This window comes from Podarcis bocagei (assembly GCF_964188305.1).
Source record: "Podarcis bocagei genome assembly, chromosome: 10".
In the NCBI taxonomy this organism is placed as follows: Eukaryota; Metazoa; Chordata; class Lepidosauria; order Squamata; family Lacertidae; genus Podarcis; species Podarcis bocagei.
This window is the reverse complement of record NC_138135.1, coordinates 8,989,677-9,013,927: the sequence shown is the minus strand read 5'-3', so window position 1 is coordinate 9,013,927 and position 24,251 is coordinate 8,989,677. Positions and strand designations below refer to the sequence as shown.

Sequence of the window (24,251 nt, the reverse complement as noted above, 5' to 3'; positions counted from 1 at the left end):
AATGCACGAATTAATAAATAAACATTGATGCACCATTTATTTATTTATTTAGGTTTAGGTAACCTTTCAACGCAGCAGTATGACATCTACAAAAGCCGTAATATTTTTAATTCTTTTTATTAATTTTTTTTTTCATTTTCACAGAATCTTCTCAAATATCCTTTTATACATTTAATATTGGTATTGATATTAAATGTATAAAAGCCATAATAAAACCACCCAACTAACACTGAAAGATATTACAATATTGGGCAAAACAAGAATGTCTTCACCTGCTGCTGAAAAGAGAACAGCATTGGCACCTGTCCTGGGGAGCATGTTCCAAAAGTGAGGTCTTCAAGAGAGGGAGCCCCTTCCTGGGTTCCACCTGCCTCACCTTGGACTGTAGAGGAACCTACAGAAGGTCCTCTGCTGTGGCCCTTAATACCCAGGCGGGCTCAGGAGAGAGAAGGCACAGTCCTTGAGGTCTCCTGCTCCTAGCTGGTTAGGGCTTCAAAGGTTTAGAATGATTAAAGGCCGCTTTAATGGCACCTCCTTGAGTCCTGCTTTCTGTCGGTGCTTAAGAACACATGCTTTGCTTACTTTTCAATTAAGAACTTGGCTCCCAAAAATACTTCCTTTCCCTTTTAAATCCCCCCCCCGTCTTGTTTGTCTTCTTCCCTGTAGTTTCTGCCGAGCTCTGATCTCAGCATAGCTTTAATTAGTTCTAATTAGCACTTGCGCTACATTGACAACAACAAAAGCCCCCAAACATGGTGGATTAAGCCCGAACCCCCCTCTGCTTTGCTGTGCCTTTCCTCATTGTGGTTCCCGTTTGGGTGGAGCGATCAAAGTCTGGGCTTCCCTTCTCTTCTGCAGAGGAAGCAAGAAAACAGATCTGCCAGATTCCGTCTGTGGAATAGAACAGTGGTGTCCTCAGCAGCTGCCTCGGCAGGAGAATTTTGGGCAAAATGCAGGTTCTCCCACCATCGTTGTTTTCGTTATCCTTGTTCCAACTTGTGCTGCTGTGCCTGATGGGAGTTGTAGTGCAAAACATATGGAGGACACCTGGTTGGGGTAGGGCACTTAAGGGCACAGCCAGCATAGGAGTAATAATAATAATAATAATAATAATAATAATAATAATAATAATAATAATAATAATTATTATTATTATTATTATTATTATTATTATTATTATTATTATTATTATTATTTATTATTTGTACCCCACCCATCTGGCTGGGTTTCCCCAGCCACTCTGGGCGGCTTCCACAAAGACCAAAAATACACTAAGATATCACACATTAAAATCTTCCCTCTCAATAAATACCATTTAAAATAAATAAATAAATAAAATCTTCCCTGAACAGGGCTGCCTTAAGATGTCTTCTGAATGTCAGGTAGTTGTTTTATCTCTTTGACATCTGATGGGAGGGCGTTCCACAGGGCGGGCGCCACTACCGAGAAGGCCCTCTGCCTGGTTCCCTGTAGCTTTGCTTCTCGCAATGAGGGAACCGCCAGAAGGCCCTCAGCGCTGGACCTCAGCGTCCAGGCAGAACGATGGGGATGGAGACGCTCCTTCAGGTATACTGGGCCAGGGCTGTTTAGGGCTTTAAAGTCAACACCAACATTTTGAATTGTGCTCGGAAAGGGAAAGGGAAAGCAGGCATAGGCAAACTCCAGCCCTCCAGAAGTTTGGGACTACAGTTCCCATCATCCCTAGCTAACAGGACCAGTGGTCAGGGATGATGGGAATTGTAGTCCCAAACATCTGGAGAGCTGGAGTTTGCCTATGCCTGGTGTAAAGTGTTAGGAAATCTAGCAATCCCTGCACCTTGATAGCACTCTGGCAGAGAGAGTTATGGGTTGGCTGTCCTGCAGAGCCTCCCGTAACTTGGCCAGAGCTGGTTCTTCCACCCTTCAGCCCAGCTGGATTAGGTGACTTGAGGAATCAAGGAGAATCTGGCTGGCCTAATTGCTGCTCCAGCTTTGCTTCCTTGCTTGCTTGCTTGATTTTATATACCGCCCTTCATCAAAAGATCTCAGGACAGCTCACAAGATAGAAACACGAAATAAAAGCACAAATAAATAGTTAAAGCAGAAACAACAAAACAATAGCCCCCCTTCCCACAAACACATTCTGCCCGTCGTCCAGAAAGTGGCAAATTGCAGTTTTCACTGCAATGGGGGTCATAGTCTGAATAAATGCTTCACATGGGAAAGTTACAGGTAAACATCTATGCGTGCACATACAGAAGTCATCTGTGAAGTGCTGGTGGTGGCCACTGTGGCTTGAGAAGTCTTATTTCGCAACTTGTGAGGAAATCCCTTAGCTCTGGAGTTCCTCCAGCTTCAAAGCCAAGGAGAAAGCAGGTGATGGCAGTGACTGGTGTTACCTCTCCTCTGCGACTGGGCCACTGTTTGTGCAAGGAGGAAGCAGCCCTTTCTGTAGTTCTGTCTTCAGAGCAGCTTTCAGAAGTACACAGAAGGTCCTGCCCTGGATTGGACAGGCCTCTACTCTTGGGTGCCATAGGATTTCTTCTTAGCTGGCAGCACACTGTGCTCAGTCGCTCAGTCCCGCTCCTCTCTTTTTCTGAGCTAGGCCTTAGACAGGCCACTCTCCCCATAACTTAAGTCCTGCTCCTTCTGAAACCCTTCAGGTCTTATTCCTCAACTCAGGCTGCCAACTCTCACAAGCCATGCGCCTCCAGCTATCTCCTGGGCAAAATGACCTTTGCAGCTACGTCTTGGGCTGCTGACAGCCTTGCAGGCCTCTCCTCTCTGCCAGCCCTCCCCAAACTCTGCCTGCTCCAGACTCCAGCCTTCTAAGAGTACCAGAAGGGCCTGGCAGCTGGATTAGGTCAAAGTCCCGTCTAGTCCAGTATCCTGTTCTCACAGTGGCCAACCAGATAATAATAATAATAATAATAATAATAATAATAATAATAATAATAATAATAATAATTTTTATTTACCGTATTTTTCGCCCCATAAGGCGCACCGGCCCATAGGGCGCACCTAGTTTTTTTGGGGGGGGAAATAAAGGGGAAAAAATTATTTTCCCCCCCCCAGGCACAGGGCTAGGGCGGGGGAAGCCCGAGCTTCCCCCGACCCTAGCCCCCAGAACAGGCTGCTCTGCGCAAGCCGTGGGAGGACTCCCGCGGCTTGCGCAGAGCTACCTGAAGCCCAGGTGCGACTGCTCAGTGCTCCCGGGCTTCGGGGTGCAGGCAGCTCTCCGCAAGCCGTGCGAGCCCGGCGGGAACTCCCGCGGGCTCCCAAGGCTTGCGGATAGCTTCCTGAAGCCTGGAGAGCAAGAGGGGTCCGTGCCCACCGACCCCTCTCGCTCTCCAGGCTTCAGCGAAAGCCTGCATTCGCCCCATAGGACGCACACACATTTCCCCTTCATTTTTGGAGGGGGGAAAGTGCGTTCTATAGGGCGAAAAATACGGTATACCCCGCCCTCCTCAGCCAAGACCAGGCTCAGGGTAGCTAACAACCAATAAAAAAAGCAAGTTGATTAAAATAAATTTAAAAAACAAGATTAAAATACAACATTGAAACATTAAAACCCACAAGCAGGACATGAGTGCATTGGTCCTCTCAGCAACTGGCATTCAGAGGCATAACTGCCTCGGACAGTTGAGGGACATCATGGCTAGTGGCCATCAGTCTCTGGCTTTTCTTCTCAGGCATGACCCTCCTGCTTTGAGAATCGCAGTTAAATATCCGTCATCTCCTTGCAGCATCTCCTCGGATGGAATAGGGTTCAAACGGGTCAGAAGCACAAGTTGCCAGAAATGATGTTTGTGTTTATTACTTTCATTGGGTAGCCTTTCTCGTTCTGAACAAGTAATGACATGCAAACACATGCCTGTGCACCGTTAAAATAGCAAGAGAGCCACCTCAAAACACTAAAATAACCAGCTTGTTGGTTCTACTCCAGCCCGCTGAGGACAACCCAGAGAGCTCAAAATGCTTCCTGTAGAGAGTGTTCCCCCTGAGCATGCAAGCTGAAGATGCAGAATGAAGTCAGGCAGACTATAAAAAGAGACGCCACAGCAGGCTTTTTGCCCGTGGTGTGAGCTCACATTCTTCTCAGCTTCACAGTTTGCATGCTAGACATATATCCCAGCGTCAGTCTTTTTAAAGAAAATAATAAAGTGCCATATGTACATTTATCTGTTCATCTTTCCATCTTGAGAGGAAGAAAAAAGAAGCCCTGCAAACATTTTTTTTTAAGAGTTACTAAAGCTGCTCTAGGGGGTGGTAAGGGGAGGTAGGTTTGTGACATTACAGGCATCCGCCAATAGGCGCACTCCACAAGGGGATTCCCCCCTTTCGTCTTATTGAATGAAAACCCTGCACAGCCACTTCTGCCACTCCACCACCCCGACCTTCGTGGAACAGAAATATTGTGTCTGCTTATAAAGAGGCAAAACTTCCACTCTTGCAGCAGTGCGCACCAGGGCTGAGACAAAAAATGCTGAAATGTTAATTTTGGCAATTTTTTCAGAGGGAAGGAAAATGACATGCATGCACCAAAAATACCTCCCTGCCGCCACCCACATAAAAAACACAGTCCTTGGTTTTGCTTATTTTCAGAGAGGTGACAAAAATCATCCACATTCCGGGAGGTGGGCTTACCATTGGTGGGGAATTAATTTTCCAATACCACGGGGTTCAGCAGCAGTTCACTCTTTTCCTTCTCCTAGAAATCTGGAGTGGAGTCTCTAAAATCTCCTGTACGCCTCTTTCCGACAACTTCAGCAGCCAAGCCGGTGCCAAACGTCTTGCTCTTCTTTCCTTTGGACCATATCAGTGAGGCCAATGGTGGAGTCTTGTCATCTGGGCAGCCCAGGATCTCCAGACACACTCCCCATAGAGTGCCCCCTAGAGATCACTTAGGTGCTGCTAACACAGTGGTTTGGACTTCACCCCCAGAGGCACACTCCCTTGTCTTTCGAGACAGACTGATCCCAACAACAACAGAATGCACTGAAAGCAGCGTCCTTCGAAGTGGACTGGGGATGCCAGCCCTACAGGGTCTGCCCACCCTGATTTAAATCAAGCAACCCAACCTATATGGGGAAATGGGGCCTGGGATTTTCACAGAAAGGAAGGGTTCACCCTTCTTCTTCTTCTTCTTCTTCTTCTTCTTCTTCTTCTTCTTCTTCTTCTTCTTCTTCTTCTTCTTCCCCTCCTCCTCCTCCTCCTGTGTTCACTCACTCATAGCCAAGTATGATTGTCTTCCATGAATACAGTCTTAACAGTGAGTCTGTATGTGCCTGTTGAGGCCAATTCTGGATCCACACGTCCTTCCACAGTGGGTTTTAAGGCAGGAGGTGATTACGGTGAGGGTTTGCCAAGTGTGCCTTCCTCTTAGCATGTTTCTCCCTTTTATCCTGAGTTTGAACGTTTTCAAAGTCCATGACACCTTTGGTAAATAAAGGCTGTTCTCCAGTTGGAGCGCTCGCAAGCCAGTGTTTCCCAGTTGTCAGCGTTTATACTACATTTTTTTTAAAATTGCCTTGAGAGAGTCTTTAAAGCTCTTTTGTTGACCACCAGCATTACACTTTCCATTTTTAAGTTTGGAATAGAGTAGTTGCTTTGGAAGACGATAATCAGGCATCCGAACAACATGACCAGTCCATCGAAGTTGATGTTGAAGAATCATTGCTTCAACACTGGTGATCTTTGCTTCTTCCAGAACACTGGCATTAGTCCGCCTGTCTTCCCAAGTGATGTGTAAAAATTTTCAGAGACACCAATGATGGAATCTTTCAAGGAGTTGGAGATGGCGTTTATAAGTGGTCCATGCTTCACAAGCATTTTCGCAGAAAGAAAGGGTTCACTACTATTCCCAACAGTGTCCATTCCCGATTGCATTGGGTCAGGGCGGGGGGCATTCCCTGCAGCTGTTATTGAATTGTTTGTTTTTTGAACAACAATCAGCGGAGTCACCAGTCTCTCGCCATTTCATCCTTATTATCCCAAAACAGCAGGTGCAGTGGAGTAAGGGTGGTCCAGGCCAAGCGTTTTTTTGAGCCAGGACCATCCTGATTTTGTAGCTCAGAGCTCCTTCAGGTGACCTGCTTGTGGAGGCAACCTCAATCCCCTAGCTGCTCCAGGATATAAGTGTGTCAAACAAATAAATGAGCTGTGCAAACTTTCTAAAATAGTCAACATTATTCTTCTTTTAAGCAGCCAGTTCAAAAGTGTAGAGCACCTAGCAGTAAGTTGGGCAATTAATACTCCAGCCTGCCTGCCCTCTGCACACCACTGCCTTTCTCTTCTAGGTGGTTTCCCGTTTTGCAGCAAAGATTTTATGTAGATCCGCCATTTGAACGTTTCCTGGGGGCACTTTTAATCCCTTTGCTCTAACCTTTTAAATATAAAGGTGTACGTGGCCTTGGTAATGATTTTCACTGCCTGAATGTGGATGCTATTTGGTTGCTCTTAATGAAGAGGTGCAATTCCATTTTCTTCAGCTAAAAATACCATTGTCAGGGGTACATTGATGGGTGAAAATTTAAGGGCGGAGAGGACCTTTTCTCACCTGGCAATTTTTGAAATTGAAGGGGAGCGTTGACTGTTTGATGACCTTTTCAGTCTACAGGAAACCTGTTTTCACATTCTCAGAGACAAGAAATTTCACATGGGAGCTGAATCCAGTACTTTCAGCCTCCTCTTCCTCCTCTGCTAGGGGGTGTGCTGGCAGAGTAGGAATACAGGCACCAGAAGTTGGCAGTCTCTGGGCCAAATCAAAACTCGTCCCCTGCAACCAACCCTTGAATAGGCGAGGAGCTTGGTCTTGCCACTCAAAGAACCTGGCCCCTTGGTTCCCTTCTCCTCTCTAAGTGGGACGCAGGTGGCACTGTGGTCCAAACCCCTGGGCCTCTTGGGTTTGCTGATCAGAAGGTCAGCAATTCGAATCCACGCAGCGGGGTGAGCTCCCATTGCTCTGTCCCAGCTCCTGTCAACCTAGCAGTTTGAAAACATGCCAGTGCAAGTGGATAAATAGGTACCACTGCGACGGGAAGGTAAATGGCATTTCTGTGCGCTCTGGCAGTTATCACAGTCCTCTGTGCGCCAGAAGCGGTTTAGTCATGCTGGCCACATGACCCAGAAAGCTGTCTGTGGACAATCGCCAGCTCCCTCGTCCTGAAAAGCAAGATGAGTGCCGCACCCCATCGTCGCCTTTGACTGAACTTAACCGTCCAGGGGTCCTTTACCTTTTACCTTACCCTCTCTGGGTATCGCCCCAAATGCAGCATTGGACCCAAAGGGGTGCAGCAAATCCAGTGTTGGAATAACAGACCAGCTATTGTAGGCAGATCAGTCAGCAGTGCTGGCAGGTTGGAGGACCATCAAACAGGAGGAGCAGGCTGGGCAACAAGACAAGTATCCGGGGGCAGCAGCAAGGCAGAGAACAAGCTGGGACCTTGGCAAGGATCACACGCTGGTTGCCCCCTCAAACAAAGCACCATCTGGGCATGTGCTTCAATGTTCTCCATCCCACAGAGGTGGGCTTAAGGCCATGTGTGTATCAGCCCTCCTTGAACTATTCCCATCACAGAGAGATGCCTGGGGACAAAGGGAGGTTGCTTCCCTCTTGCACATGGAGATGCTGTCCTTGTCCGGCAGGCGGAGGTGTCAGAAAGAGACAGGAGGGTAAAGAGGGGAGGAGTGTAGGGTGAGACAAGGGCTGGATCTAGACACATCAGTTAAATGTACAGTGGCACCTCGGGTGACATACGCTTCAGGTTACATGCGCTTCAGGTTACAGACTCCACTAACCCAGAAATAGTGCTTCAAGTTAAGAACTTTGCTTCAGGATGAGAACAGAAATCGTGCTCCGGCGGCAGCAGGAGGCCCCATTAGCTAAAGTGGTGCTTCAGGTTAAGAACAGTTTCAGGTTAAGAACGGACCTCTGGAACGAATTAAGAACTTAACCCGAGGTACCACTGTATTTCAAACTTTGTTTGAAATTGGGTTGGCAAAAACAGAACTCCACAGTGCCATCTGGTGTCACAGTGTTAGAATGCATAAACAACACATATAAAGCACTTTTTCTTTGCCAGTGTAGCTGAGTCCAAGATAGAAGCGGGGTGAGAAGAAGCACCTTCTGCTTGCAAATTCTGCATCCCTCCCATCTTTTCCCACAGCCTAAAAAGAAAGGCGGGTAAATATTGAATTGTCAACTTGAAAGGAGAAGTCTGTCACTTTGTTCTGATCTCTGAATGGGAGGAACTCTTTTTTTCTGGGCTACTTCTTTGTACCAGGAAGCCCGTCTAAAGAAAAGATATTTCGCAGAAGGTGGTATCATTCTGTTTCAGTGTACACCTCAGTGGGACCACTTAATCCCACGTTTTGCATATCCCATTGTCCATCTCTCCCTCTTAATTAAATTAAGCTGGTGCGGTGAACTTTTCAGCTGTCAGGAGAGGCTTTTAAAGCTATTCAGAGAACAAGATAAGCCAGCAACAACACTTCTCTTCTATCCAGAGTCACTTGACCTTGGTCGGGGGAGGCTGCGCCCGCCCCCTTCCCCAATGCTTACAGTTCTCTGGAGCATGAAGGCATCACTTGGGAATGGCTAAAATTGACCAGCTGAGCACTGTACACTTTTTGTGGAGGCTTCCTCCTCTTCAGATTCAGATTGTAAGTGTGAGGTGCGGGACACTTCCATACAGTGAGGCAGTTCTCCAGCCAGGTGAGGTTTCGCTTCACCCCTTACATGTTTTCTGCATTCCACCTTCCTCTGTTTCCCAAGAGAGCCCTCTATAGCAGTGGTTGGGCACCTCCGGCCCATGGGCTAAGGTTACCAGATGTCCCCGTTTCCCAGGGACATTCCCCGGATTTACAAATCAGTCCCCATACAAAATCCATGGAAGTTGAAAAGTGCCCCCGGGTTCATTGAAAAAAATCTGGTAACCTTACCGTGGGCCCAATCAGGCCTCCCCGTGTGGCCTGTGGAGCACTTTGGCCAGGCTGAGCCACACACCCCTGTCCTACCCCTGATGCATAGCTGTCAAGCGTCCCTTATTTGGCGGGACAGTCCCTTATCCCAGCGCCATGTCCCGCTGCTGTCCCTTATTGATGATGTCCCTTAAATTAAGCTACTAAAGGTAATGGGCCCATTCTATGTCCAGCTGTCCTTTGTCAACAACAAATTGTTGGTGTTTTTTGTGTTGAATTTTTGCTATATGATAATTTATGGACCTAATAGGTATCTAAAGCCATTTGCACGCAACAAAATATGTATTTCATCAAAGTAATTGTTGATCCCTTATTTTGGCTGCTGATCCCTTATTTTTGAGGCTGCTGGTCCCTTATTTTCAAATCTGTAAGTTGACAGCTATGCCCTGATGTCATATAAGATCTGGGTGTCGTGCAGGTAAAGATGTAGCTGTCGGATCCATCAGGGCTTGCAAAACACCATGCTCATTGCTATGTTCCAACCTAGAGTCTATGGCTTTCTCTCTAGCCTCTTCTATTTTGATGCCCACCCTGCTCCCCACTCCCTATTTTAATCTCAAAGGTGGACCTCACCTCGGTTGCATCTGGTCCAGCCCTCTAATGGCCTTCCATCTACGGGCTAAGACCTTTCTGTTTCCAGGGGACTTTGATTGATTGCACCGATGTTTTTTCTATGCCGTTGCACTGCTGCATATTTATTTATCTTTAGCTCAGAGCTGGCTGCTGGTCTTTATCTGTGGTGTTCATCGTTGTAGTTTTCGATAAGCTATTGTGCTGTGTTCTGTATATTTTACGGTTTTCTTGTTGGCTGCCTTGGGCATCTAAACATGGAAAGGTGCAATAAGAAGTAAACAGGGAGGGAAGCCACCTTCAGAGCTCATCTTTGGAGTAAGAGAAAACGACCCCACCAAGCAAATCATAGCACTCAATGGGCCCCATCCCACAGCTCAGATGGCTTTTTAAGAAGGCAGTTCTCCTGCTCTGTTCTTTTGCCGCACCTTTGAAACACTGTGCCAGAAAAGCAGAGAGCATGGCACTAAAGAGGGAGATTATTGATTTTTGCCATTGGATTAGCATATCTGGCAGATGGAGGCTGTCTAAGAACGGTTCAGAGTGGCATCTGTGAGCTGCCTGATGGGAAGCCCTGAACTTCACACATCAGATGTGGGATTTCAGCGGTGTGTGTGTGTGTGTGTGTGTGTGTGTGTGTGTGTAATGCAGCAGTCCAATCCACCGCACCATCAACCAGCTCTGTGCGGCCAAGAATAAACATTTGCCGCTAGCAGAGATTTAAGAGCGCAGATTTTCATTTTTGGCATGGGAGGGGAGGTGCAGGGACGGAGGAAGTTGAATGCAAAATATATTGCGCTATGCAACTGAACATTACTTGGCAGAACCGATAAGCTAAGCTAGATCCTGATATGCATCTGTCTACCTGACAGACACACTGTGACTGTATTAGCTTAAATCTAATTACTTTTTGAGTAAATTGTGGATAAGCCTGTATTTGTCAAATAAAGCCCAGTCCACAATCCAGTTAGCTGGTTTTGCTCTTTCCTTTCTATTCTTCCTTCAGCCCCGTTTGTGGAGAACTGGATTAGCTGGTGAACTGTTCTTGGGGCCAAGATTACAGGCACACATTGCATGCCTCCAAAAACACTCCTCATGTGAACTGGGGTCTGTTGTTCTCCCTCAGGTAACACACATCCTGATCAGCCACCCATAATGGCCCCCTTTTGTATACCTCTTAAGATCAGGCATGTCCAAAGTCCATTTCGGGGGCTTAATCTGGCCCTTTGTGACAGTTTATTTCCTGGGGTAAAATCATAAAAAAAAACCTCAACAACTTCAATCCTAAAAAATGGTTAACAACTGTGGTTGGCCCTCACGGCCCTTCACTTCATCGAATCTGGCCCTCTTTGAAAAACGTTTGGACATCACTGTCTTAGATGGATTTCTGCCAATATGAGGCCTCTTCCAGGAAGGAACAGAAGAAGGTGGGCACTCTTGTGGCTTGCATCTGAGGAAAAGATGACTCCCTGACCCTCTCTAAATCAATGTCCTTCGACCTTGGGTCCCCAGATGTTGTTGGACTACAACTTCCATGAACTGTGACCATTGAGTAAGCTGACTGGGGGTGATAGGCATTGTAGTTCAATGACATCTGGGGACCCAAGGTTGAAGACACTGCTCTGAATGATCCTTCTGTACCTCCTTCCTTCCTTCCTTCCTTCCTTCCTTCCTTCCTTCCTTCCTTCCTTCCTTCCTCTTTCTTTCTTTCTTTCTTTCTTTCTTTCTTTCTTTCTTTCTTTCTTTCTTTCTTTCTTTCTTTCTTTCTTGAAAATAGATATAAAAGACTGAGGGAGAGCAGCAATATGTTCCAAAAACCTCTCTCCTTCTGCAGTTTTCTCCTAATGTATTATTGCAATCTGCAGAGGTAGTTTGCAGTTGTTTTCTTGAAAAGAAAAGAAAAAGCTGACCAGAGATCTAATCTATTAAGGATATAGAACTTCAGTGCAATCTGCTGTGCGTAGCTGTGTTAACACCTGACACTATTAAGCTCCATGCCTTGCATACAATAGACTCCATATAAAATTGCATCACCACTGCAAATAAAGGGCACCAGCCAGTAGCAAAAGAGTCTGAAGTGGATGGAATTCATGTTTAAGGATGCAAAGTATGAGGCCTTATTGGGAATTGTGGACGCAGCAGACTCTCATCCCCCTAGGAACACCAAGTGCTGATACCTTCCAGATGTTTGGGACCTACAAGCCCATTGGGATTGCACTGGGGTCATTAAAAGTAACCAGAGCTGCCTTGGACCAAGGTTGGTTCATTTCAGTGGAGCTTGCATGGCCGTAGAGAGTATTCCCAGATTTTACCCATGTTAATTAGTGGGGCCATTTGGATTTTCCACCCCAGGTGCCAAAATGTTTTCTTCTGCCTTTGGCCGTCAGAATCTTCTCTTCTGTCCTGTCCATAGCTGTCAATGTTTCCCCCTTTTTAAGGGAAATTCCCTTATTCCGAATAGGATTCCTTGCAAGAAAAGGGAAAAGTTGACAGCTATGGTCCTGTCCTGCTGCTTTGGAATGGGGCACAGCTGGGGTTCATTTGGCTCTCCAGGCCTTTACACCCCTCAGCTTTCCCCCCACCCAAATATATCATCCCCAAGAAGACAGTTGGCTGGTTGGTTGGCTATGTCTGCCCAGAACAACTTCCCTGTTCCTCATCCTCATCTTCATCTTCCTGCACCTGGTTTGGGGTCTCTGGTCCTAAGTGACCTTCAGCCTCTATTTGAACCTTTCCCTGAAGCCTCGCTCTACGCCCTTCTTCCTTGCCCTCCCATTTCCCCTCCTTCTGTCTGCTCCCTTATATTGAGCCTGATCCCATCTCTCCTGTCCAAGACCTGATACCATGTTCTGCCTACATCTGGGCAAGATGTTCAACCCTGGTTTACCTGAGACCTTGGGAGAGTCCCTTCCAGCCAAAGAAGGCTATGCTGAGCCATACGGTCTTCGTACAAATCAGCTTCATCTGCCACCAAGCTATCTCTCAGCCTCAGTTCCCTGTCTGTGAAATGGGATCATGGTTTCTTCTGAAGGCAAAGGCACTATATATAATAAAGCAGCCGGTGATTACAAGCGCCGTATACATGATAAATCACAATAGCCCCTTTGTTTCAGCATCTGGGTCCACTTCCCACACAGTTCGCGTTACGCACGGCAGGCTGCTCTCTGCTGCATTTGTTCTTCCCAGCGGGCAGCTAAAATTGTATTTTATTTTGTGCTGACTGGCGCACTCTTGTCGCTGCCTTTTCCACCAAAGTGCTGACTGTCTCCTTCCTCTTCTTCAGGGAGGCATTTCATTCCCACCTCTCCCCCTTATTTGCAAGGAGGGAAGTCGCTTAATATTCTTTATAAAGTGGCATCCAGTTCAGATAATTTTTGTCCTTTGTGCAGTAAAAATGCAAATCTGTCTGACTTACGTGCAATGGCAAGCATTAATAAGTGATGTTTAAATAGACTGGATTAGCAGTTTTACTGATATATGAACAAGATCCCAGCTCTCTCTCTCCTCCCTCCCTGCCCCTCCTCCCGAATAATTTGCACATGCAAAATCAATTTGAATACAACACACTAAATTCAATTTAGTTTTTGTGTAGGAAATTGCACTTATCGGCCTGAACCATTAAATTTACTGTTTAATATGTACTTTCCAGCTCACTTGGTTAGAATTTCATTGCCCTTTATCTGTATAAATTTAATTAGGCCTGATATCATCAGTATATTATAGAACTAATTAAAGATTTAGATAAGTGTGGAGGGTGTTTCTTTAATGCCCTATAAAGTTCCACTTGGCAAAGGAGGGGATTTTTCCCTCCTGCTTTGCCACAGCACTTTGTGGGAGGCTACGAGGACCCTGAGTCAGAGAAAGCTTTTGGAAGCAACATGCAGCAAGTTTGAAGGTGTACAACCTGACTTTCATACTCTTCCATAATTAATCTGCAGTGTCTAGTTTGGGGTAGGGGAGAAATAAATTCCCTAGGTGAAGAGTGTACACACAGTATGACTGCTGCGGTGTGACATGACTATTTGCTGACTCCCTGGATCTCCCCAGGTTGCTTATCCCATCATAAGGGAAAGGTAAAGGGACCCCTGGCCGTTAGGTCCAGTCGTGGATGACTCTGGAGATGTGGCGCTCATCTCGCTTTACAGTGGTACCTCGGGTTAAGTACTTAATTCGTTCCAGAGGTCCGTTCTTAACCTGAAACTGTTCTTAACCTGAAGCACCATTTTAGCTATTGGGGACTCCTGCTGCTTCCGCGCTGCCACCGCACGATTTCTGTTCTCATCCTGAAGCAAAGTTCTTAACCCGAGGTAATATTTCTGGGTTAGCGGAGTCTGTAACCTGAAGCATATGTAACCTCAAGCGTATGTAACCCGAGGTGCCACTGTATTGGCTGAGGGAGCTGGCATACAGCTTCCGGGTCATGTGGCCAGCATGACTAAGCTGCTTCTGGCGAACCAGAGCAGCGCACAGAAACACCGTTTACCTTCCTGCCGGAGTGGTACCTATTTATCTACTTGTACTTTGATGTGCTTTCGAACTGCTAGGTTGGCAGGAGCAGGGATCGAGCAACGGGAGCTCACCCCGTCAAGGGGATTTGAACCGCCGACCTTCTGATCGGCAAGCCCTAGGCTCAGTGGTTTAACCCACAGTGCCACCCGCATCCCTATCCCCTCATAGCTGGCCACTTAGTCGTGTGATATCCCCTGGCCAGGCATTTCCTGCATGTTAAATGGGCTTTGTCTTTGCAGGAATGGCAATGAGTGCCTGTTTGGAAACTATGGCTGGCTCAGAACGATTGATGAGGGCCGGTTATTTGTGGCATGCGACTCCATTGCTTTTTAACCTGCATTGTCTCCTGGTGGCCTGCCAAATCCCATTCAAAGTTCTGGTTATCGCCTTCAAACTCAGGTCCATTTTGGATCCAGTAGGTCTGAAGGACCAGCTGCTCCAGCATGATTCTTCCTACCCACCTCTTAAGTTCTTCTGGGGAGGCCATTCATCTGCATCCAACCGGTCCATGACAGCCACACTTTACCACAATGTACAGTGGTACCTTGGGTTAAGTACTTAATTCGTTCCAAAGGTCCGTTCTTAACCTGAAACTGTTCTTAACCTGAAGCACCACTTTAGCTAATGGGGCCTCCCGCTGCCGCCACACAATTTCTGTTCTCATCCTGAAGCAAAGTTCTTAACCCGAGGCACTATTTCTGGGTTAGCGGAGTCTGTAACCTGAAGCATCTGTAACCTGAAGCGTATGTAACCCGAGGTACCACTGTATTCATCTCTGTACGCATTACTCATCTGCAGAACCCAGAGAAGTGTGAATTTTGAAGAATGGCAGCTTTGTGGTTTGTGTATTGTTTTGAAAGTGTGAATTTGGTAGGTTCACCTCTAAATGCACGCTGAGTAGATTTATTTCTATCCCATCCCTCCTTGGGAGGTTGCTTTAGCCGCTTCTCGGTAGTCTTCAGGACCGCTAAAACTGTTTCGTTCAGTTGGGCTGTTGGTGCTGTCTGATCTGTGGAGTTTGTTTATGATGCTGCATTTTTTTATTAAGTTAGTTGTTTGTTTTCAATTAATTTTACTGCTCAGGTTCTGTTATGTTTGTGAGCTTCTTCAATGATTCCTGCGCTTTGGGCCTCTTCACTGTGCAATTTCTGGCTGTGGGCCTAATTAAAGGTCAATCCAGCCCATTGCTATCAGTCATTAAGTAGCCAGGGGTCTCGAGAACAGAATCCAGCTCTCTGATCCTGTTGTCTATTTCCTGTCCTGTCACTGGAGACGAGATCAGAGACAAGTCTGGACTCTGCAGCAACTGACCCCTCAACTTCCTTCCCATTCAGAACATACAAATGGAGTCTTGAACCAGAACCACACCTTAAAAAGCCTCTTTTTTTCCTGGGAAAGCTCTGTGGGGAGAAGCAATCCTATCTTGAACTGCCTGCCTTGGAGGAAAGTCCCTAGATATTTAAAAATAATAATAATCTCAGTGGAAAGGCAGCCAAGATGAAACAATCTCCCATGAGTGCCATCAATACTTTTCTCCATTTAAATGCTAATTTTCACCTCTAACCCTGGCTAGCCTGCATAAACAAAACAAAACAAAACAAAATGTTTCAAGGGGTAGTCAGGGGAAATTCCTGATTGAATCCTGATCTGGATAAGATTTGATTTCTTCTCAAGATGGTGGCCGGGGGGGGGGAGGGGGGCTTTGCATTTAATTTGAAGGAGGCAGCTCCTCAAACGTTCCTGAATCCGTCTGCGGAAAGTAGCTTGCTGCCTTTGCCTTTCCCATTCCAGCCTCCTCTCTGCTTCTATCCCCTTTTGGTCTCCCCCCCTCCCCACCCCATGCACCCCCTTAGAATGAAGAATTCCTTTGGGGCAGAATTTCTTTCCCTCTTGCTCTCCTTCTTTCTTTCTATGCATATTGATGGTTCCAGATAAATAAACAACAGTAGGAGAGGTTCTGTGTAGGAATTGGAATGGCAGTTGCTTGTCGATCACGCCCTTATTGCATATAAACAGATTGTCTTCCACCGAGTCCTGGCATTGGTCCATCTAGCCCAGAATTTTCTCTGGCTGTCAATGGTTCTACAAGGTCTGAAGCAAAGGCTTTTCTCATTGTCTCCCTCCTGATCCTTTTAAGCAGGGCTGATTTCAGACTGGAGAAGCACTGTGTGTTTACAATAAAGGTAAAGGTAAAGGGACCCCTGACCATTAGGTCCAGTCGTGACCGACTCTGGGGTTGCGGTGCTCATCTCGCTTTATTGGCCGAGGGAGCCGGCGTACAGCTTCCGGGTCATGTGGCCAGCATGACTGAGCCGCTTCTGGCGAACCAGAGCAGTGCACGGAAACGCCGTTTACCTTCCCGCTGGAGTGGTACCTATTTATCTACTTGCACTTTGACGTGCTTTCGAACTGCTAGGTTGGCAGGAGCTGGGACCGAGCAACGGGAGCTCACCCCGTCGCGGGGATTCGAACCGCCGACCTTCTGATTGGCAAGTCCTAGGCTCTGTGGTTTAACCAACAGCGCCACCCGCATCCCTGTGTTTACAATACTTCTCGGTTATTTGGAGGCCACCAACCGCACAAGAGCATAGCAGTCACTACCCTCTAATATTGTCCAATGCTTCCTTCCCACCCCCCTCCACAAGCTGCATCAGCGTCGTCATTGGCTCTCTGACCCCAAATGATTGGCCACAGTCAATGCCACTCTCCTTTTGGGGGACCTAAATGATGTAAACTCAGATGGCAGTCAGCTAGACCTTGGCTGCTGCTGTTTTTAGGGTTATTTGGGGTCGATAAGGCCTTGGGTTTGCACTCCGTTCCTGGCATTGCCCTCGGTCCCATGTTACAGGGGAATGCAGCAACCAGGGTCAGTTAGGGAGCAATTTCATAGGGTGGCGTTCAACTACGTATTATACAGAGTATAGCTACTGAAATTAATGAACATGGCTTCAGTTGGAGAATGGCCCACACAATTTGCCTTGCACATATCACTGCTTGGCATGTCCATTCCTCTGCCAGTATGGCACTGCACCCTTGATAAATGTCTGTCACCCTCCTTGTGTGTGAAAGGAGACTGTCTAGAACAGGTATAGGCAAACTAGGCCCTCCAGATGTTTTGGAACTACAACTCCCATCATCCCTAACCAACAGGACCAGTGGTCAGGGATGATGGGAGTTGTAGTCCCAAAACATCTGGAGGGCCAAGTTTGCCTATGCCTGGTCTAGAAACTTGAAAGCAAACATTTTTTATGTATTTTGGATCCTACAGCCCCGTTGCACAATGCAAGGTCCCATCACATCAGGTCCACCAAGTCTCTCCAACTAGCCTGCTAACCTTCTCCTCCTTCTCCAACAAGTTGCACATACAAGCAGTGTAAAATTGGACGGACTTTTTGAAAGAAAAAATGGGCTGCATGGGAAGTGAGGGGAGGTGGTAAGGCTGGAAGGAACCCCTTTTCAGACATGCTTGTTTGTACATTCAAGTTTTCGTTGTGGGGAGAATCGAAATTTTGATCTCTCACCTGCAGTCAGCAAATGCACTCATGGGAAAAAGAAAGGGCACCCTCTTTGAATTCTGTGGTTTTTACATATGAAGACATAACAACAATCATCTGTTCCTTAGCAGGTCTTAAAATTAGGTAAATACAACCTCAGATGAACAACACATGGCATATTACCCTGTGTCATGATTTATTTAACAGAAATAAAGCCAGAATAGAAAAGTCATGTGTGAAAAATAAAAAAATTCCTTCCTGTAGCACCTTAAAGACCAACTAAGTTAGTTCTTGGTATAAGCTTTCGTGTGCATGCACACTTCTTCAGATGTGTGTATCTGAAGAAGTGTGCATGCACACAAAAGCTCATACCAAGAACTAACTTAGTTGGTCTTTAAGGTGCTACTGGAAGGATTTTTTTTATTTTGACTATGGCAGACCAACACGGCTACCTATCTGTAACTGTGAAAAATAAGTACACCTTATGATTCAATAGCTTGTAGAACTACCTTTAGCAGCAATAACATGAAGTAATTATTTTCTGTGGGACTTTATCTGTCTCTCACATTTTTGTGGATGAATTTTGGCCCATTCTTCTTTACGACGTTGCTTCAGTTCATTGAGGTTTGCTGGCATTTGTTTATGCACAGCTCTCTTAAGATCCCACACAGCATTTCAATTGGGTTGAGGTCTGGGTTTTGACTGGGCCATTGCAACACCTTGATTCTGGGGTTTTTCAGTCATTTCCTTGTAGATTTGCTGGTGTGCTTGGGATCCTTGTCCTGTTGCATGACCCAGTTTCAGCCATGCTTCAGCTGTTGGGCAGATGGCCAAACATTTGTCTGTAGGAATTCATGGTCGACTCAATGACTGCAAGGTGCCCAGGTCCTATGGCTGCAAAACAACCCCAAATCTTCACCCTTACACCATTGTGCTTGACAGTTGGTATGAGATGCTTGTTCTGGTTTCCTGTGTTTGGTTTTTGCTAAACGTGGCACTGCATTATGGCCAGACATCTCCACTTTGGTCTCATCTTCCCAAAGGACATTGTTCTAGAAGTGGTTTGTTCAGATGTGACTTTGCAAACCAAAGCTATGCTGCCATGTTCTTTTTAGAGAGACAAGGCTTTCTCCTGGAAACCCTTCCAAACAAACCACACTTGTTTGGTCTTTTTCTAATTGTGCTGTCGCAAACTTTAACATTTAACATGTTAACTGAGGCCTGTAGAGCCTGAGATGTAACTTTTGGGTTTTTTGCAATTTCTCTGAGCATTGCACGGTCTGACCTTGGGGTGAATTCACTGGGACGTCCCCTCCTGAGAAGATTGGCAACTGTCTTGAATGTTTTCCACTTTTGAATAATCTTTCTCAGTGTAGAATGATGGACTTAAAATTGGTTGGAGATTACCTTGGAATCCTGTTTCTTGGGAGGCGGCACTTGCTTCTCTAAGAGCATTGTGTCGTCTTTCCTTCTTTGCATTGTGTTAAAACACCTGAATGCTCCAGACCAGCAAACTGCTAAAACTTCGGCTTTTATAGAGGTGGGCACATTTGCTGATGATCAATTAAGCAAGGGCATTTGATTAGCAGCCCCTGTCTGCTACTTAGCCTCTTAATTCCTACGGGAGCAGTAAGGATGTCCTTAGTTTTTCACACTTGATTTCTCCATCGGCTTAAATAAATCATGACACGATGTAATATGTCATGTGTTGTTGTTCACCTGGGGTTGTATTTGCCTAATTTTAAGACCTGCTAGGGAACAAATGATTGCTATTATGTCCTGAAAAGTAAGACCACAGAATTCAAAGAGGGTCACTTTCTTTTTCCCATGACTGTGGGTGCACCATGTGATTTTCCTGTTTGGAGGAGGTTGTTGGCTCCCCAGAAGCTGAGAATGAAGCACCCAGACAAGAAAAAGCAGTGTGTGTGTGTGTGTGTGTGTGTGTGTCTGTCTGTCTGTCTGTCTGTCTGTCTGTCTGTCTGTCTGTCTGTCTTCCTGATGATTTAAAAATTGTGCTGCCGGGCAGAATGCCTCTCTCTAGCCTCTCCTAAAAAAAATCAAACAAAACATTTCTGATGGCTGGAAGCAAAAACTATGAAAAGGGAACAAAGGCTAATCAAGAGGCGAATTCTTCTCCCTCTCTCTCTCTTTCATATTTCATTATTTGATAACATCAGGAGAGCAGGCCTATCAGAATTGCTTTGGCAAAGGCAAACAGGAAGCACGCCTGATCAATATTTATTAATACTTTTCAAAGACAGGGGAGGCAAACCTTGAGCTGAGCGGCTAATCGAGTGAGTAATTCCACATGCGTAGGCCGGCTGGCCAAAGGCAACACCAGGCCAAACAAGGCAGTGGTTTTAATTGCAGCCAATTAAAAATGCAGGTTTCTCTCTCCCCAGCCCCTGCACCACTGCCTTTATATTAATTGTTTATTTTAATTAGAAAATAATCTGATCTCTAAGGAGTGGCAAGTAACTCCTGGAAGCAGTGAGTTCTGGATTCTGGTGAGAATGTCCTTTTGCAACTTCAGGCATTTGGCCTCCTGTGGATGGAGTTTGTGGACTCATCCAGTCTTCTACTTGTCCCGCGACTTTGCCCTCGGAGAACCCAATTTTTTGCCGCTGAATCAGAGCAAACGTCAATTGGGTTTTCTGCAGATTTCCGTTTGCTGTGATTCAGCACGAAAGAGCGAGTTCTCCCAGAGAAAGTGGAGGGCCAAGCAGAAAAGAACTGGGACCCGTTCCTAGAAAACATGGGACAAGCAGAAAACCACCCAAACCTTGCTTTCTAGCCATGGAACAAGTTGTCTACTCAATACAGTGTCAGATCATGGCCTCCTCATTTCTAATAGGCTGGGTTGCACTGGCTGAGGGGGAGAAGGTAGGCATAGCCTAAGCACCTGTCCCCCTAGCGCAGTGTTGCCTACACTGACTGGCAGCAGCTGCCCCGAGTTTCAGATGGAGGACATTCCCAGTCCTACCTGGAAATGGCAGGGAATGAACCAGGGACCTTGTGCATGCAAAGTAGACCTGCCACCATTGGGCTACAGCCCTTCCACTAGGACAGCTCTTCCTCTGGAGGCAGATAATAGTTCTTGAAAATGACTTTCCTCCATTCTAGTCCCAGAACCACTTTGAACCCTAACCTCCTACACAGAAGTCGTTTTAATTTTCTTTCTTATTTTAATCTATAGTCTCCATTTTCCCCTTTCTTTTCTAACTGTCAGCGCGATTCCTGTTTGGTCAGCTGACAGCATAGCTGAAGTGAACGTGGAACTTTCTTCTTTGCATTGCAGGCAATACTACGAGATGCTGTACAACACCGCAGACGAGTTGCTGAATCTGGTGGTGGATCAAGGGGTGAAATACACTGAGCTGGAGTACATCTATGCCCTGAGCTTATTGCACCGCAGCCAGACCGGCGTTGGGGACCAAACCACCCAGAACATGAGGCTGCAGCGCCTGAAAGAGATAATCTGTGAGCAGGCAGCTATCAAGCAAGCCACCAAGGACAAGAAAATCACCACTGTTTAATTTATGCCATTGTGGGAGGGCGGCTAGCCAGAGAAGCTTCATGCTTGCTTGCAGCCAACGGGAATTGCATTGTTTTGGGCGCTGCATTGTTAAAGCGGGGTGTCTGATATTTGGGTCTATGCCCTTTTCATGAAAATATTATCCATTGGGTTTTTTGGGTGGGTGTGGGTTAGAGGCCAGTTATGTGGCAAGATGAGATCAAGAAATGTCACCATGATGAAATGGAATGCAAATGGCTGGTGTGCCTGTCACTTTAGAGCTTTGATGGATTTAGCTGGCGTGAGGGAGGGGGGTAGAGAAAGGAGGTGTACCTGTTGTTCACTTGATCTAGTTGGATCTACAGCATTGAGAAAGACTGATAAGTAATTTTTAACTAAAATTCAGTTCTAGCTGTCAAAATGAGAGGGACGGATGTAGCTGAGATTCCTGCCCCCTTCCTATCAAGTGGTTTTGATTGTGCCAGTACTATCATGATACACAGCTGCCCTTATTTCCAAGATTCACCTTTTCCCAGGTAAGCTGCAGATGAAGCTTGTCCACCATCTTGAATAGCATTTAACTGGTTTGTATGGGAAAGGGAGAGAGAGAACCAGATGCCACATGGCTCCACTGCTTTGGATTTATACCATTTACCATGGTATACAGCTGGTTGCCTGTATCATCTAGCCAAGCAGTGAGGAAAAGTTTGTCACTCCTTTCCCCCCGGTATTCCAGTTGGTTGTGGAAATATTCTCTGCACTACTCAGCAGACCAGCTCAGTAAATGCTTACTCTGTGGTACGTTACCACTTGATTAAGAGAGAAGACCATTTGCCAACCGTAACCAATATCACTGGGTCTCCCTGGAGATGCTGGCTCTAAATCCGCAAAGCTCATTAGCTATCTAATAGGGGATCATTGGTTTCTTTCAAGGTTTTTCTCTCCAGTTCAAAAGCGGAAGTTGGATTGTTACAACTTTCTTCAGTGGCTGCAACTCAAGGACACTTCTTACATTACAGCAAGCCTGAGAGGTTGTGTTTGCTCCTACAGAGCACACTATGGGATCCACGTAGCCCATAGGTAGCTAGTTCTGCAAGGGAAGGGGTCTGCCACCTTTCTTGGCAGAGGTGGCTATAGGACCAGTGTGTGGTCAGCAGGGCAGACTCCAAGCTGTCATTGCAAGAATATCAGTTTGCTGTCCTTCAGGCTTCAGGTTGAGCACAACCAGGTCAAAGATGATGTCTGAAAGTTGCCAAGTAACCTTTCTGTAAAAGTTTAGCACATCGCTGCCACAGCTAGCTCAGATCCGTTCCTAATAATGACGAGGTTTGCAGATCACATGAAACCATAGTTAAACATAAACTGTGGTTTGCTGTGAATGAGCAGCATGCTGGTCCACACTGCTCAGAAGTCCACTTTTGTCCATCCATCCGTCCCCCCGGTTCCTTCTGTTGCTGCACCAAAGAGGAAAGAAACCCGTGTCTTGCTTTGCTTTTTGTGTGAACCAGCACTTGTGGTATGCTTCTCACCAAACAAACCACAAATGGAAGCCATTCTCTCCCTAGACTTACCACTCATGGTTTGCTTAAGGGAAACAAACCACAAATGCTACTTTACACGTAAACCACAGCCAACCTTTGGTTTCTCTCCCCCCCCCCCCGGTGTGACAGCCACAGGAGCAAAGACTTTTGAACAGCTTGCACCCAAATGCTGCTCATTCATATTAAACCATGGGTTTCCTTAAGCTATGGTTTTGTGTGTTTTCCAACGGTGGGCCAATGTCACATTCTGGCCGTTGACTTAGGTCAGCCAGCTCCATAGACACCTCCCTTCCCTTGGAAAGCCTATAAATATTGTCTGCTTCTCTATAACGTTTATTGAAAGGGAGTCAGGTCAGAGGGGAGGGCGATACAACGCTGACACTGCGGGCTTTGCCCTTCACTGCAGGACAGGCTGTGTTCTCTCCTCTTTCACAAGATTGCACACTCCCTTTGCCTACAGCTTGAAGTAGAAGTTGAGCCGGTTCTTTTCCCTTGCTGCTTACGTTGCTTTCCTCTTGGTTCGACTGGAAAATTAAAGGATAATTTTGGAGCCCTTAATTACTGTACAGTGGTTTGCTTGGATGCACTGGTACTCTCCAAGGCTTATTCAGCAACTTCCGTGCAGTGATTTTTAAGGAGGTTGCAAGTCAGGCTTTGAATTCCCTGAGGAGGTCAGACTTTCCCCACCATCCTATGAACAGCAACATTTCAGGCACGGAGAGGAGATACACTTAACTAAGGTCACAGGGACCCAGGAGGTCCCCTGGAAGATATTGACGTGCCTGTTCAAAATGGCTCTGGGCTGTTGATGTCTTAGTGGTGAAACCTAAGAACAGCTTTCACCAGCTCGCTCCAAACTTCAACATTTTCCCCAACCCTGCCTGCAAGTAGCATGTGGAAGAAACCCATAAAAAAGCATTTGAGTTCTTAATCCACAGGAGAATAACGCAGAATAGGATTTGGCCAAAGACAGTGAAATTAGATTTTACAAGGGAAATGCAGAGTTTCCAGTCCCATATTTCCCTTCTGATGCTAATGGGATGAGCAGATGCTTGCGATACAGGATTGGCAAGATGGGTGGATGATTATTCTCACCTTCAAGTACCATTTTAAAAAGAAGTTTATCTCCAGCTGGAAAACCTGAAGTTAGTTATTTTGGGGGGAACTGTCCATGGGGGGATGTCAGTGGTAGGTGGAAAGGAACCAGCAGGTGCAGGAGGAGGGGTTAAGCACCTCCATCCCCTGCAAGTGACCCTACCCCCACCTGCATCCTTCCATTCCTGTTAACTCAGCGCAAGCAAATGCAGTCAAGGAGGACTACTGCCCAGGTCTGCATAGGGTGCCAGAAGCAGAGGCCAGTGAAATGAAGGAAGATACAAGGTGCTTTTTCCTCCAGTCCTTGGTATGCACACAACCTTAGTTCCATGAGAATTTCTCCCTCAAGATGCTGTTGGCACTGGATCACACCATGAAGAATAAAAGTACTTGGGCTGGGGAGAGGGAGGATGATGTGAACTGAAAAGATCCTTTTGTGTATGATCTGAGACAAATTAATAGGCGGCACTTGCGCATATTCTATATGGGTTTTGCTATTAAATATTAACACATGTATACATCCTGCTTTGAGCTTAATTTGTTCTTTGAGCCGCATCCCAAACATAA

The 24,251-nt window shown here is 46.3% G+C and overlaps 1 protein-coding gene across 1 annotated transcript in view; it reads left to right on the top strand.

Annotated features, from left to right (window-relative positions):
- EXOC4 (exocyst complex component 4) overlaps positions 1–24,202 on the top strand; it is a 353,985-nt gene extending 329,783 nt beyond the window's left edge. Inside the window, exon 18 of the mRNA XM_081209899.1 lies at positions 20,833–24,202. Within this exon, the coding sequence (XP_081066025.1) occupies positions 20,833–21,070 (238 nt within the window). The 3' untranslated portion in view covers positions 21,071–24,202. The remainder of the gene's footprint in view (positions 1–20,832) is intronic.
- Positions 24,203–24,251: the final 49 nt, after the last annotated feature.